We start from the raw sequence: 14983 nt of genomic DNA, 5'->3' as shown, positions 1-14983 counted from the left end.
CGTGAGCCATGGCCGCTGGGCCTGCGCATCCGGAGCCTGTGCTCCGCAACGGGAGAGGCCACAACAGTGAGAGGCCCACATACCGCAAAAAGAAAAAAAAAAAAAAAAAAAAAAACTTCTCTTTCCAAAAGTAGACCAGTTTGTTGTTTAACATTCCCACTAAAGGCCTCTAAAAGAAGCACTTGCCCACTGAGCTACCCCAAAGGAAATGATGAAGTTATGACAAGATCTCAATGCTGACAAATACTTCTGCCCAAAGGAGGTAATGAACGAGGTCAGATCACTCCCCTCCTCACCCCACTGAATAAATCTACAATTATCAATTTAAAAAAAGGGTTTAGGTGTGCATGTCTGGGGGGTGGGGAAGAAGGTCCAGATCTGCACAGACGTTTGAAAGGAGAAGACACTGCGTACTAGCATGAGTAATATCTAAAGGTTGTGTAATATTTTTCTGGAGAGAGTACTTATCTGTATCTCTAATCCTAAAATCACCCCCTCATGGCTTATTTTTAAGGAACCTTAATTAGACACAGCCCAGAAGAAGTGAGTAAACTGTCATAACAGTAAGCATTTAAAACACGCTTCTCCTTCAATCCCTTCCCAATCCTCTTTATTCTATCAATTCCATGTTCCCAGGTGCCTTCTGCATTCATCATGTCCTATGGTTACCTAAACCTCTTCCTTTTTTACCTCAGCTGCTCTATTCCCATCAAGACTAATACCTCATCATTATATTCCTCACTATGCCTCAGGGACATCTTATTTATCTATAACTATAATTGCTAGTAATTAGAATTATAATCCTGTCATGATATCTCAGCTGAAAGTTAGAAAATCTTCTAGAACAAAGCTTCTCAAACTTTAGGGTACATCAGAGTCACCAGGAGAGCATTTAAAAATACAGATTCCTGGGCACAATGCAGAATCCCAGAGATTTGGATTCACTAGGTCTGGGGCTGGTCTTGAGAATGTAAATTTCCATCAAGCTCCCAGACTAGGTGGGATATGGATGCTGCTGGCCCACAGACCACACTTTTTTTTTTTTTTTTTTTGGGTACATGGGCCTCTCCCTGTTGTGGCCTCTCCCATTGCGGAGCACAGGCTCCGGACGTACAGGCTCAGCGGCCATGGCTCATGGGCCCAGCCGCTCCGCGGCATGTGGGATCTTCCCTGACTGGGGCACGAACCCGTGTCCCCTGCATCAGCAAGCAGACTCTCAAGCACTGTGCCACCAGGGAAGCCCGAGACCACACTTTGAGTAGCTCTGATCTAGATCATCTTGGTAATAAACAAACCCTAAAGTGACGGTTAAAAGGAACCTCACAGCAGCTTCCTACCTGAGCTGGAGTCCAATAAGGACAAGGACAGTGAATGGTATCAGGACTGAATGTCCCTCCTTTCTTGGTGCCTAGATGCTAAGTCCCTTTAGGGACCTAGCTTACACTTGAGGAGAAGTAAGAGGGAGGAAGAAGGGGAACCCTGAATGTGACTTAACCTTTAACACAAAATAACTAGCTCTAAACTAGAATTGACAGAGTTAACTTGAATTGGCACATTCAGATTTTCCCACATCAGCCAGATTTTCCCACATCAGCAATAGTGAGCTACTCTGAATTCAGTTATAAAGTACAGTTACATGTTTAGCTGATCTGAGTGTAGTGGATATAAATTATTCAATCTATTACAAGATATTAACGATAGTTATTTGTATATTTACCAAATATACCTAATTATGCAAAAGAACAATAATGTTCATCACTAAATTACCACCAGGTTAATTATTTTCTTTCATTACAATATTAAACTCTAACCACATAGGTTCACTGTTTGTAGTTACTCAGACAGCATGATTATCTATGTGATTTGAAAGGTAGAAAAAAATATGGCTTGAAGATCACCAAATAATTTCATAGGTTATTTCTATAATTTCCTTATCCACTATTAGTTTCTTTAGAAAGAAAGGTTAATAAAATTAACTCACTAGACAGTACTTACTAAATACAGTCTAGTAAAGAAACAGTACATAGTCAAGGGTTTGAACTGATCTAATAACAAACAGGAAGTAGTTTTTAAAACAATAGAAGCAAAAAAAAAAATACACATTTTAGGTCAAGAAGTAAACACAGGTGTGTTCCAGCAACATTAGAAGACTTATTTCCTTATCTATACTCTTGACATCCTTAGCCTTTTGCCTCTCTATCACACTCACCCTGCAAATCTCCTAATTTGAATCAATTAAGCCCTCTGACTCCTCCACTTCTATATATGAAATGCCAAGAACTAGTGAAAAGACGCATGCTACAGTGCAAACTGGTACACAGTCTTGAACCTCAGTTGGAGCAACAGTCTGCAGGGTAATCTGTACCCACGGATTAGTTAATGTCCTCTTCCACCCCCCACAATGTCTCTTCAGTACTTTCTTCGGTCATGTGTTCATTCATTTATTAATATAAATATGTAACGATCATCTATAATGTGTCAGGCACTGTGCTAAGCACTGCAGACATCACAGTGAACACATCAGTGCAGGCTCTTAAGAAAGCCAAAGCCCTAAGACTTGGAAATTGACAGAGGATGGGAGAGGATGGTGGTATGGGGAAGAGGGGAGTCAAGAATCTCAATCTCCTTCCTCACATGCCTCAGTGTACTTTCCCCTCCATTCTAGAAGACGACCTACAGTCCTTCCCTGAGAAAACTAGGGTGATGAGGCAGGAACTCTTTCAGCTTCTGGCCCTTACACCCACAAAGGTATCTACCCCGTATTTCACAGAATCAAAACCACCATCAACTGCAAGAAAGGAAAAAATACTGCCAATTAAACTATGACACAGTGATATGATCTATTAATTGGTGGTAAGATACATCTTGACTTAGGAGATGTTAAAATGTGCAAGAAGGTTCATCTTATAATCAGTGACATACAGTATGTCTGACCCCACACACTCCTCCTTAGGTTAGGTTAGGCCTTCAAGGGCACTCAGATGGAACTGAGGTGACTGTTATGGTACTTCGGTAGCCAGGCACCTTGGGAGGTAAAGTCTGAGTTCCTCAGGTACTTCACACACATATTGGCCTTCTCCTCCCTCCCTTTATCTCCTAGGATAATGTTTTTAGAGCACTCTGACACCTTGCACTTTCTTAACTGGAGATGAGGAAGAAAAGAGGCAGTGTAGCACGGTGTATAGACTCTGCCCTTTACCAAGGAATTACCTAATCTTTCCCAGACTTATCTCTAGAATGAGGATAATAGTATCATCTTCCTTAGAGAGTTATTGTATGGATTAAAGGAGATAACAAGGGCTTCCCTGGTGGCGCAGTGGTTGAGAGTCCACCTGCCGATGCAGGGGACACGGGTTCGTGCCCCGGTCCGGGAAGATCCCACAGGCCGCGGAGCGGCTGGGCCCGTGAGCCAAGGCCGCTGAGCCTGCGCGTCCGGAGCCTGTGCTCCGTACCGGGAGAGGCCACAGCAGTGAGAGGCCCGCGTACCGCAAAAAAAAAAAAAAAGGAGATAACGAATATAAAACATTTAGAACAGGATCTGGAACAAATTTTTGATGGAGTTGACTTTCATTTTCTTCTGTAGTATCTGTGCACAGAACTGGGATCTTTTTCTTTCCCTTATATGACACATAGAATTACTGTAATATTTAATGTGTTGTATCTATTGGTCCTGGGCATTGGAGAGGACACTTAAAGATCTAAGTTTCATCGTTGGTCCCATGAATCAGGGGCACCCAGATTCACCTGTGGACTCACTAGTAGGAGAAATGAACACAGTGCACTTCAAGTTGTGAACAAAGCACAAGAAGCAAGATCACTAGATGAGGCTTCTATAGACAAATGTCTCCAAATTGGAGGCAAAAGCCAAGAGAATGTAAGTTTGACAGGTGCAGGGACTTGTTTGTTGCCACTGCATCACCTACAAGAGTGGCGCAGTGGTTAAGAATCTGCCTGCCAATGCAGGGGACATGGGTTCGAGCCCTGGTCCAGGAAGATTCCACATGCCAAGGAGCAACTAAGCCCATGCGCCACGACTACTGAGCCTATGCTCTAGAGCCTGTGAGCCACAACTGTTGAGCCCACGTGCCACAACTACTGAAGCCCATGCACCTAGAGCCCATACTCCACAACAAGAGAAGCCACCGCAATAAGAAGCCCACGCACCGCAACGAAGAGCAGCCCCTGCTCACCACAACTAGAGAAAGCCTGCGTCCAGCAATGAAGACCAAATGCAGCCAAAAATAAATAAATAAAAATTAAAACAAACAAACAAAAACCATTTCATTGCCTATTTTAAAACCAGTCTACAACTTTTCCTGTTGTTCAGGAACACAAATTTTTAAGACCTTCTTGTTATCTAGATCTAGCATTTGTGGCTCTTCTCTCTCTGATTTTTCATAAGTTATTTCTCCAGTTCTATATAAAGATGCTAAGTAATTCCAGTCCTAGCATTGATCTCAAAGACCTCATCAACCATTTATACTTCTTTATCTATGAAATCACCCTTAAATCCCTACACTTTGTTTCCTCTTTCCAGATCCCCTCTCCTTCTTCCAATTCTATAGTTATTTAGCAGATCACTCATTAATTCAAGAAATAGTTACTGGCATCTACTCAGTGGCAGGCACAATAATAGGTGTTAGGAATACGATGACGAAAACATAGGGTCCCTGCCTTAAAGAATTTCAGGCTATGCTACATCCACTGGTGCATCTTTATTTACTTGCCTATTTCACTCCTTAGAAACACTAGTCAGGCACAATTCCTTTTTTCATAAATCACTTGTTTTTCCCCTAAAAGAACATTATTTATGTTCTTGATTGTAGAATTCAATGAATTACCCATGCAAGGATGAAACTGAGTCACTTGTACATTCTCAAATCTATTTAGGTCTGCACTGCCGAATTCAGTAGCCATTAGTCCCATGTGGCTAATTTTAAATTAATTACAATGAAATGAGATTAAAAATTCAGTTCCTCAGTTTCACTAGCTACATTTCAAGTGCTTAATAGCCACATGTGGCTACTGGCTACCATATTGGGCAGCACAGATTTAGACCACTTCCATCATCACAGAAAGTTTTATTAGACAGTACTTTTTGGACAGTCCTTATGTAAGGGGTCACACAGTGGCCACATATAAAAACTGGTTACACATTTTGGCAAACAATCACTGTCTTCCTCAATACTCACGTGATGCCACCTAGCACGAGAGTAAGTTACATTCTTTTTGTCATTGAGGTCTAAACTAAAATACTGACCTCTATGGAATAGGGTTTTAATTGTAACATAAGACAAAATAATCACTCCTTTTTATGCCTTCTTAGTAACAGAATATATGACTGGGAATGTATAATGAAAGTACCTAAGTAATAGCAATAATGCAATAATCAATTCAACGTGGGAAACATCTTAAAGAATCTTACCCTCCTTCACTTTCCGCTTCCTCTGAACTATTACTTGTTGCTGAACTTTGAACTGTGACAAGCCTTCTTTTTCTAGCTCTGTGCTGAGGACTTATCTTGTGAACAGTTATCTTCCCTCCAAGTTCGCCTTGGATATATTCCTCCAGCTTTGGAATGGCTTCTTTAAGAACTCTGATTTCCTCTTTGAGTTCTTCCATATTTGTCAGTAATTCATTTAACTTCTCCAATATCTGAAGTTGCCTTCCTTGAAAGATCGCTGTTGTTCCTTGGCCATTAGGCATTTCATCTTGCAAAGGCATCAAATCAAGTGAATTACCCAGAGAAAGAAATTTAGGTAAATCCACTGCTGTCCTTGGTTTACGAACCTTGTGGTACCACAGAAGCAGCAAGCTGATTCCAGTAGTTCCCACCATTATGCCAAGTATCATTTCTTTGTTTGTGGAACGAGGCATTTCCTAGTTTTTGTTTCTAAAATTAAAAGTATAAATGTAAATGAACATTGTTTCTGTCTTTCCCAAGACAAAAATATTAGGGCTTTTTCAATCAACAAAAACCAAGTCTACCTCATCACAAAAAAATTTAATAACAGTTGATAAATCACAAACTAAAATAAACTATGAGTAATTGCCTCTATAATGTATGTGGCTGAGTAGAAATACTACCTTTATAGATATTACTGACAACCAGTATAAAGTATCAACTTTAATTCAGAATTTGTATTCTACTTCTGATCTGAAATTTACTCTTTACCATATATTTTTAAAGGGTATGATAGAGTTTTACCTAGCATCATTATAAATTTCTGAAAAAAACTATTTAAGAATTCAAATTATGCTTAACTGTGTCTGAACCTTTTATTTGTATAAAATTAACTAGTGTGCTAATGTCTGGGTTTTATCTAATCTTTAAGGAAAGCCCAAGAAAAAGCTCTTCCTTGGCATCTAGTTAACATTTTGTACTCCAATTTAGAGTGATAAACATTTTAAAATGAGCTTTGAGATATAAAATACACAAAGAGTTGTGGCAAATTTGTAACCACCTCATCTCTTTTATTCAACATGGAAAGCAGAGATGCTAATGTATGTGCAGACTTTACCTCCTTTCTTCTGACCTGGAATGCTGCTTCTTACATTTCTATTTCTGTCTGAGGTCTTAATGTTTTTATTTTCTTTCAAATGTTCACTTATTTTTAAAGTAACAAAAAAGTAATTTCTTTGACTCCTTTCTCCTTCTGAACTTTCACCATTTTGCATCAAAGACCCAAGCTTTGGGCTACATGAGTCTAAGCTTCCATATAAACTTATAAACTTCCATATAAACATAAACTTGTTGCATATAAACTTAGCTACTTTGACAAAATGCACCATAATCTTTCTTTACTTCATCCACTCTTCACTAGTTTTATTGCTTATCACTGTTCTTAAAGAAGGCCACTAAAGGAAAACAATAATATAAATCCCCCTTTCCTTCTGAGACTTTAAAATGGCAATGAGCATATAAATACAATGATAAACTTTTGTAACGAGAGTAAAATACAATAAGGCTTTTATACAGACTTTGAAGTTTCCAAAATTGTTTTCCCATCAATTTCCCCTATTTTATAAACAGGTAAACACCTGTATTAAATTTTGTTTGCAACTTGGGAGAAATGATACAAATAATGGTAAACTGTCTGTTACAGGAAATTAAATTTGCAAATATTTCAGTTTGTTTTTCCTGACACTTTCTCAAGGAGCAAATTATTATAGCACTGCCACTCTTAATCCCTGATAAAAGGTAAACAAAGAGGAAAGTACTATGATCTCCCCAGGTTTCCAGTTGGAGGCAATTTCTGGACTATGGCACAGGGAAGGGAAAACCAAACAGAGCCTGGTAATCTCACTGAGTTGAACAGAGATCAGAGTTCAGAGAAACTGAAGCACCCAGAATTTGTGCCCACTTAGTACTGAAGATGAGGGAGTTATGCAGAGAAAGAGTTCCAGAAATACACATAGGGCTATTCTTGAGTCTATTTTTTTTTTAATTTTTAAAATTATTTATTTATTTATTTCGGCTGTGCCAGGTCTTAGTTGCAGCACGTGGGATCTTGGTTGTGGCATGCAGGATTTTTAGTTGTGGCATGTAGGATCATTAGTTGTGGCATCCTTTTAGTTGTGGCGTATGGAATCTTTAGTTGCAACATGCAAACTCTTAGTTGTGGCATGCATGTGGGATCTAGTTCCCTGACCAGGGATTGAATCTGGGCCCCCTGCATTGGGAATGCGGAGTTTTAGCCACTGGACCACCAGGGAAGTCCGCCTCCTTGCATCTTTAATTGAATACCAATCTGCACATGCATAGAGTGAAACCCCACTGAGCCAGGCAAAAAAAAATTTCAAGGGAAAGAACAATTACCAGGGAGCTGTAAGCTGAACTATTCCTAAAGATTACACAGAACTCGTAAGTGTTTACCATCCAGAGTGTAGAGTGTGTATGAGTTACTTGAGACTTGCAGTAGAGGTTTCAGAAGGGTAATGGCTTGCTAATGCAGCTAAATTAACACTAGAGTTAAGGCTATTTAGACCTGCTCTAAAATAGATTAAAAATGAGCCTTCAAAGGATCAAACTGATTCACAAGTAATTTAACTGCCTGCAGTAGAAAGTCCAACACTCTTTACAGGAATAGAAAAAATCCAGAACTCAACAACATAAAATCACAATGTTGACCATCTAATCAAAAATTACTAGACATGTAAAAAAGCAGGAAAATGACAAGGGTGATATAATTAGCAGATAAGGGTTTTAAAACAACTATTACAGATATTACGTTCATTATTTAATATAAATATTAAAAATATGCTAAAGGAAAACATAAACATGATGAGGAAAGTTATAGAAGGCATTAAGCAGAACCATATAGAACCTCTAAAGATAAAAAATAAAATAACTGAAATAAAATTTTACTGAATAAGATTAACAGCAGAGAAACACTACAGGAAAAAAAAAATATCAGCAAACCCAAAGACACAGCAATAGAAACCATCTGCTATAGACTAAATATTTGTGTCCCCCCAAATTCATATGTTGAAATCCTAATCCCCAAGGTGATAGTATTGGATGGAGTCCCTTTAGGAGGCAGAGCCCTCATAAATAGGATTAGGGCCCTTATAAAGAGACCCCAGAGAGATCCCTTGTTCCTTCCACGACACAAAGTTACAGCAAGAAGGTGCCAGCTATGAACCAGGAAGCAGGCCCCCACAAAACAGTGAATCTGCCAGTGCCTTGATCTTGGATTTCTTAGCCTCCAGAAGGATGAGACATAAACTTCTGTTGTATATAAGCCACCCAGTCTACAAGATTTTGTTATAGAAGTCCAAATGGACTAAGACATCATCCAAAATGAAGCACACAGATTTTAAAAAAAGACTAAAAAACAAACAAACAAGAAACCAAGTAGAGCCTATAGGGTAATATCAAGCAGTCTAAAACATATATAGTTAAAGGGAAGAAAAGAAGGGGTAACAAAAAAAATTTGAAGGAAAAATGGCCAAAATAATTCCAAGTTGGACAAAATCTATAAACCCAGAGATCCAAGAAGGTCAACATAATCCAAGAAGAATAAATTAAGAAAACCAAACTATGGCAAAACATTATTAAAATGCTGAAAACCAGTGATAAAGAGATGTGAAAAGCAGCCAGTGATGGGGAAAAAAAGACATATTATGTTCAGAGAAAAAAAGATAAGATTACAGCAGACACTGTCTCCAAGGCATCACCTCAGAAACTATTCAAGCAAGAGAACAACAGTGACCTCTTTAAAGTGCTGAAAGAAACTGTCAACTTGCATTTCTACACCCAGTAAAATATTTTTCAAAGATGAGGGTAAAATAACGAATTTTTTAAACAAAGAAAAGTTGAGAGAATCCATTACCAGCAGCTATTCACTACAAGAAATGCTAACAGAGGTTCTTCAGGCAGAAGGAAAATAATAACACATAGAAACTTGGATCAATACAAAGGATGAAGAGCACCAGTAGTGGCAAACATGTGGCAAAATATAAGTCATTTTTCTCATTTTAAGATTTATTCATAAACTATTTGCTTATTACAGCAAAAATGACAATAACATATCATGAGGTTTTTATCATATGTAGAAGTAAGAAAGTAGGACAACAATAGCCCAAAGGCTGGGAAGGGAAAAAGAGAATATACTGTTGTAAGGGTCCTAAGTTTATAAAGCAGTGTTATAATAAAGATCCACAGTTGTCACAGCAAAGGAAACCATAAAAAAGACGAAAAGACAACCTCCAGAATGGGAGAAAATATTTGCAAACGAAGCCACTGACAAAGGATTAAGCTCCAAAATATACAAACAGCTCATACAGCTCAATATTAAAAAAACAAACAACCCAATCCAAAAATGGGCAGAAGACCTAAGCAGACATTTCTCCAAAGAAGACATACAGATGGCCAACAGGCACATGAAAAGATCCTCAACATCAGGGATCATTAGAGAAATGCAAATCAGAACAACAATGAGGTATCACCTCACACCCGTCAGAATGGTCATCATCAAAAAATCTACAAACAATAAATGCTGGAGAGGGTGTGGAGAAAAGGGAACCCTCTTACACTGTTGGTGGGAATGTAAATTGATACAGCCCCTATGGAGAACAGTATGGAGGTTCCTTAAATAGCTAAAAATAGAACTACCATATTGAAATATGACTTCAGAACTGAGAAAATCAACTGGGAAAAAAACTAAAATCAGTGGAGCAGGTATTTGTTTTAAATAATCACAATTAGAGAATAATAGCTCAAGCTATGTTTGAGTTTTATATCAGTATAAAATGAATGTGCTTCTAAGCCAATAATTTGCAAAATGCCACTCATTAAAAATCAGAACCACTGCTTGCCTGCAGTATAATTTCAAAGGTTATATTACATCATTTACATAACTTTAATACATTTAATTATCACATTAGTAGTAGACACTTGCACTTTAGTATAAAAACACAGTAATTTTAAAATATATTGACTAGGGAATTCCCTAGTGGTCCAGTAGTTAGGACTCAGCGCTTTCACTGCTGGGGCCCTGGTCAATCCCCGGTCAGGGAAGTAAGATCCCATGGCCTAAAGAAAGAAAGAAAGAAGGAGAGAGAGAGGGAGGGAGAGAGAGAAAGAAGGAAGGAAGGAAAAAAGATTGATTCTTGGTTTAAAAAAAATATATATATATATATATATATAGACTAGATAATCAGATACTAAGTATTATTCCTGTCACATTTCAATTTGTAAGGTGCTAATAATAATGTAAAATAATAGACATTATTTTATTATAAATTATTGGCATCTAAAATTAATGGGTAATACATAATTAAAGGTTGTTTGCAGAGATGAGAATTAAGAATTCTGCTGAAATAGTAAATCATCAAAATGTTGACTCTACTGAAATTTCTGCATTAAAATTCCTTTGTAGAACTTGTCATAAACATTAACTTCAGAAAACAATTTTCATGTTCTAGCTTTAATTAAAATTAATTTTTAGAAATGGAAATTATGCTTTACCAAGTTACTTATAATGCTTTCAGCAATATTTAGCATATATATTCACTTAATTCATCAGCAGATTCGTAGGGGGAAATATATAAAATATAGAACTCTGATAAACTCGGAAGATGAAAATTTTTGCAAGGGTAAAGGCACAATATGGGCTATAAACGACCCTGAGTTTTAAGTTTCCCAAGGGAATTGCTCTGAGACCTTGAATTAGCGATTAGATTCTCCACAGCGACCTGGATAACTTGATACTTTCTAAGTGAATTCCAATACTCATATTTCTTTCGGTTTTCATTTTTTCCCCTATTTTATAATTTCTTTTTCATTTAGGGCTCCCTTATGTTTGGCTTATTTGCAAATGTTTGTCCCACTGAAAATCTAGCCTTCATTTTGTGTAAAATAGGTGGAGAATCTGATCAAAACAAAGCAAAGCAAAACAAAAACGTTTGCTGAAGTTTCAAAGGTAAGAAAGACCCAGGGAGCCCAGGTGAGAAGCGAGCAAATGTCTCCGGCAGAAACTCATCGGCGTTTGCAGGGACCCGACAGGCCGAGGCAGTACGCTGCCCGCTCCCCACGCACCGCACGCCGGGCGCCCGCGCGGAAATACTAGCGACCTCCGGGGTTGAAACTTCCCAGGCACCGGCTGAGCGAGGGTTGCGCCAGGGTAAACTGCTGCAAGCCCGCTCTACCGCCCGGAGGAGGATGCCCCCCAGGCTTGCGGACGCCTAGAGGACGCCCGCACGACCCGGAAGTGCGGTGGCCACCGCCGGAAGTGCTGCCTCGATCCTCGGTCGCGTCCCACCCCGGACAGCCGAGATACCCACTGCCCACCTTCGCAGCGCCAGTTCTCGCCGCGCCGGCCTCTCTGCTGCCGGACACCGGGGACCTGCCGACGGGGTGGCTGGGATTGAAGCGGCGAGCGGACAGTAGTCCCGGAGCCAGCGGGTCCAGAGGTCCGGCGCCGCGGCCGCCTCGTCCTGACCCAGATAGCCGAGGCGCCGGGGGAGGAGCCCGCGCCGCTCGCCCCGCGGTTCCCGCCTCTTCCCGCCGGGCGGTCAACTCACCGGGGTGGGCGCCCTGAGCACCTTTTACAAACGGAGACAAGTGCGCTCCGCCGGGCGCCTCGGCCCGCACCGGACTTTGCCGCCCGGTTGCCGACTCCCTCAGAGCTCGTCTCCCCGCCTCGACCACCGCGCCCTGGCTCAGGGCCAGCGCGCCCGGCCCGGCGGGAGGGTCGGCGCGCGCTTCCTGCCTCCAGCGCGCTTTCTCCCATCACTGCCGCTTCCGAAACCCACCCTCCCTTCGGTTCTTTCCCGCCCCAAACCCACCCCCCTGCCCTAGTTTCACCCTTCTTCTGTGCCCCTTTCTATACACAGCCTTGAACCCTCCGTACGACAGAGTCAAACGTGGACGTCTTGCATCAATTACTAATCAAGTTATCCTAAGTTCACTTTAACTCACTTTCTCTCTTAGTGAGCTAAATCCCCAGCCTCTCCGTCTTCCCCTCAACCCCACCACCATTCAGAGTTGCCTTTAGGCGAAAACCACTATCTTCTCGAGATGCTTAACATTCGAGATTTTACCCAGCTTCGCTTTCTGTGGTTTGTATAATGAAAATAAAATTCTGCCAAATGGACTCTTAAAAACTGCGCATTCACTCCCTTCTGTATTGTCCTCACTTTGAGCTTTAAATTTAGGCTTGCAGGAAACAGTCTTGAGTACTAAATTCCCTACCAATGTGCTGAATGGAATTAAAAACGGATGCATTCCTATTTATCAAAAAACAAAACAAGCAAAAGAACTCCTCTAAAGAATCAGAAGGCTAATTAAACAATCCATACAAAACTATTTACTAATGGAGATTCCACAGGATCTTTAAGACTATAAAACGTTTTTTGAGCTTTAAGCAAGCTGCAATGAAGAATAAGTAAGCCTAGCCACGTCATTTTATTAAAACTAAGTTATATTTTGGAAGGCAGCAGGCTAATACTTAGCCTCTAAGATTTGAAACTACAAAGCACTCCTAAGAACCACTTTCATTCACACTTTGTTATGATTTACAAAGATATTACAATACAATGCTAATGTTTGCTTTATTTAAACAATACAACATAATATAAACCTGTCTGGCACGGTGATCTCTTTTAATGAGATTTCTTTCCAAAAGAAACTTTACTGTCTCCTCAATAACACTTAAAAGAAGCTTGAAGCACCTTGAGATTTAAGCTTGTCCAGAAGGAGTCCATTGAGTTGTTCACGGCTGCATCCTCAGCACACAGCACAGAAGAGGTCTGCAATAAAAATGTGGAGTGTGGGCTGAGAACAGGGCCTTACCAACCCTCTGCTCCAAAAGAAAGATGTCAGCTGGTACTGACTTGTTCTTCAAGTTCAGGGAGTGGGGTAAAATAGCTGGACTCTTTCTGTATGCCTATGTAACTAACACCTGTTCCCCTTGATTTTGTTTCTTGATCAGTAAAAATTATCTGTGAGGTAGAAACTCACAGAGCGGTGGCCATTGATCTTTGGTAAAGTTAAAACTAAAAAGTAAAGAGACGAGCTAGATTCGCCAGGCGCTGTTGTAGGGATGTCATAAAAAAGAAGGAATTATTCTACCTATCTCTACTAGGAATGTGGTCTCAAAGGAATGTCTGAAGGGGAAAAAAAATCACTAGGAATCTCACAGATGCTGTTTGTCATGGACTGAATGTTTGTGTTCCTCCAAAATTCATTATATTTAAGCCCTAATCCCCAATGTAATGGTATTTGGAGGTGAGACCTTTGGGAAATAATTAGGTTATGAGGCTGGAGCCCTCTAGAATGGGATGAATGCCCTTATAGAAGAGACCAGAGCTCTTTCTTCTTCTACCATGTGAGGATACAATGAGAAGCCATCTGTCTGCAACCCAGAAGAGGACCCTCACCAGAATCCAACCCTTCTGGCACTATGATCTCTGATTTCCTGCCTCCAGAACCATGAGAAATAAATGTTTGCTATTTAAGCCAGCCATTCTATGGTAATTTTTTACAGCAGCCCTAACGAAGACACTTGTATTCATCACAACTAGCACAGCATTACAGTCAGCTGACACCTTTGGTGTACAGGCACTTCACAATTTGTCCCCACCTACTTTTCCAGCTTTTCTCTACCATTTTCACCAGACATCAATCCTTCACTTCACCTATAGGCAAACTACCTTATTTTCTTTCCAAAAATCACACGTTTCCCCAGTCTCTGTGTTTAGACTGCTCTCTGTGTCTGGAATACCCTACTGTTTGCCACCTGTCAAAAAACAGTTCATCCAGTTTAATCTGCATCCCTTGAGCAGCTACTCTACACATTCTCCTCCTCCCCCAAAGAAGAATTCCTCCAGGCCCCGCCAAAACTCTGCAGAAGGATAAGGAGTTTCCACGAGTAGAAACCCCTCCCTGCTGGTTTTCTGCACCCCGCTCTCATGTACACCATTATTACCGCTTGGTCAGTGACTGTTGTGCCCTTGAGCTGAACATCTTCAAGGCAAGGATGTATTTATCTTTGTATCCCCAGTGCCTGGCACAGTGCACATACTCTATATATTAGATAAATAGTTGAAAAAAATTCTTTGAAAGTATATGTACACTCAAGAGGAAAGCATTTAAGAAATCTGCCGTCCTTTATATGGTAGGAACATGAGAAGTGTATGTCAAGTGTATGTTGGAGAGGGGGGTTTGTTTTATTTTTATTTCTTGGCTTTTATCTAACTGGTTTATATCCAGGAAGAAATTGAATGACAAAGCTGGTGGATGAAGGAGCCATCCAAGCATAACTGAAGCTCCAAATTGCCCAAATTAGGTCTGTAAATTGGAGGGAGAACCAACAGCCACAGCAAAAAGATTGATTAACTCTTATACTCAGTTCCTGCTTCATTCTTTATATGAATTATCTTATTCCATCTTCCCAACAGTCTACTGAGGTAAATTACATTACAGGTGAGAGTTTGCTGCCTGTGATGGAACATTGGAAGGGGGCTCTTCATAGCACCT

The 14983-nt window shown here is 40.2% G+C and overlaps 1 protein-coding gene across 3 annotated transcripts in view; it reads right to left on the bottom strand.

The window, feature by feature from the left end:
* Nucleotides 1–12130, bottom strand: part of RMDN2 (regulator of microtubule dynamics 2) — a 61078-nt gene extending 48948 nt beyond the window's left edge. The window contains exons 1-2 of one of the 3 annotated variants that reach the window (XM_060117320.1): nucleotides 12028–12130; nucleotides 5426–5893 (exon numbers count right to left, since the gene is read on the bottom strand). In XM_060117320.1, coding sequence (XP_059973303.1) covers nucleotides 5426–5877 — 452 coding nt within the window. In that variant the 5' untranslated portion in view covers nucleotides 5878–5893; nucleotides 12028–12130. Of the gene's footprint in view, nucleotides 1–5425; nucleotides 5894–11542; nucleotides 11667–11794; nucleotides 11874–12027 lie in introns of those variants that run through there. The other 2 variants (XM_060117318.1, XM_060117319.1) reach the window with 2 other exon arrangements.
* Between the last annotated feature and the right edge of the window lie 2853 nt (nucleotides 12131–14983).

This window comes from Mesoplodon densirostris, chromosome 14 (assembly GCF_025265405.1).
Source record: "Mesoplodon densirostris isolate mMesDen1 chromosome 14, mMesDen1 primary haplotype, whole genome shotgun sequence".
NCBI lineage: Eukaryota > Metazoa > Chordata > Mammalia > Artiodactyla > Ziphiidae > Mesoplodon > Mesoplodon densirostris.
This window is presented reverse-complemented; position numbering and strand designations above follow the sequence as displayed.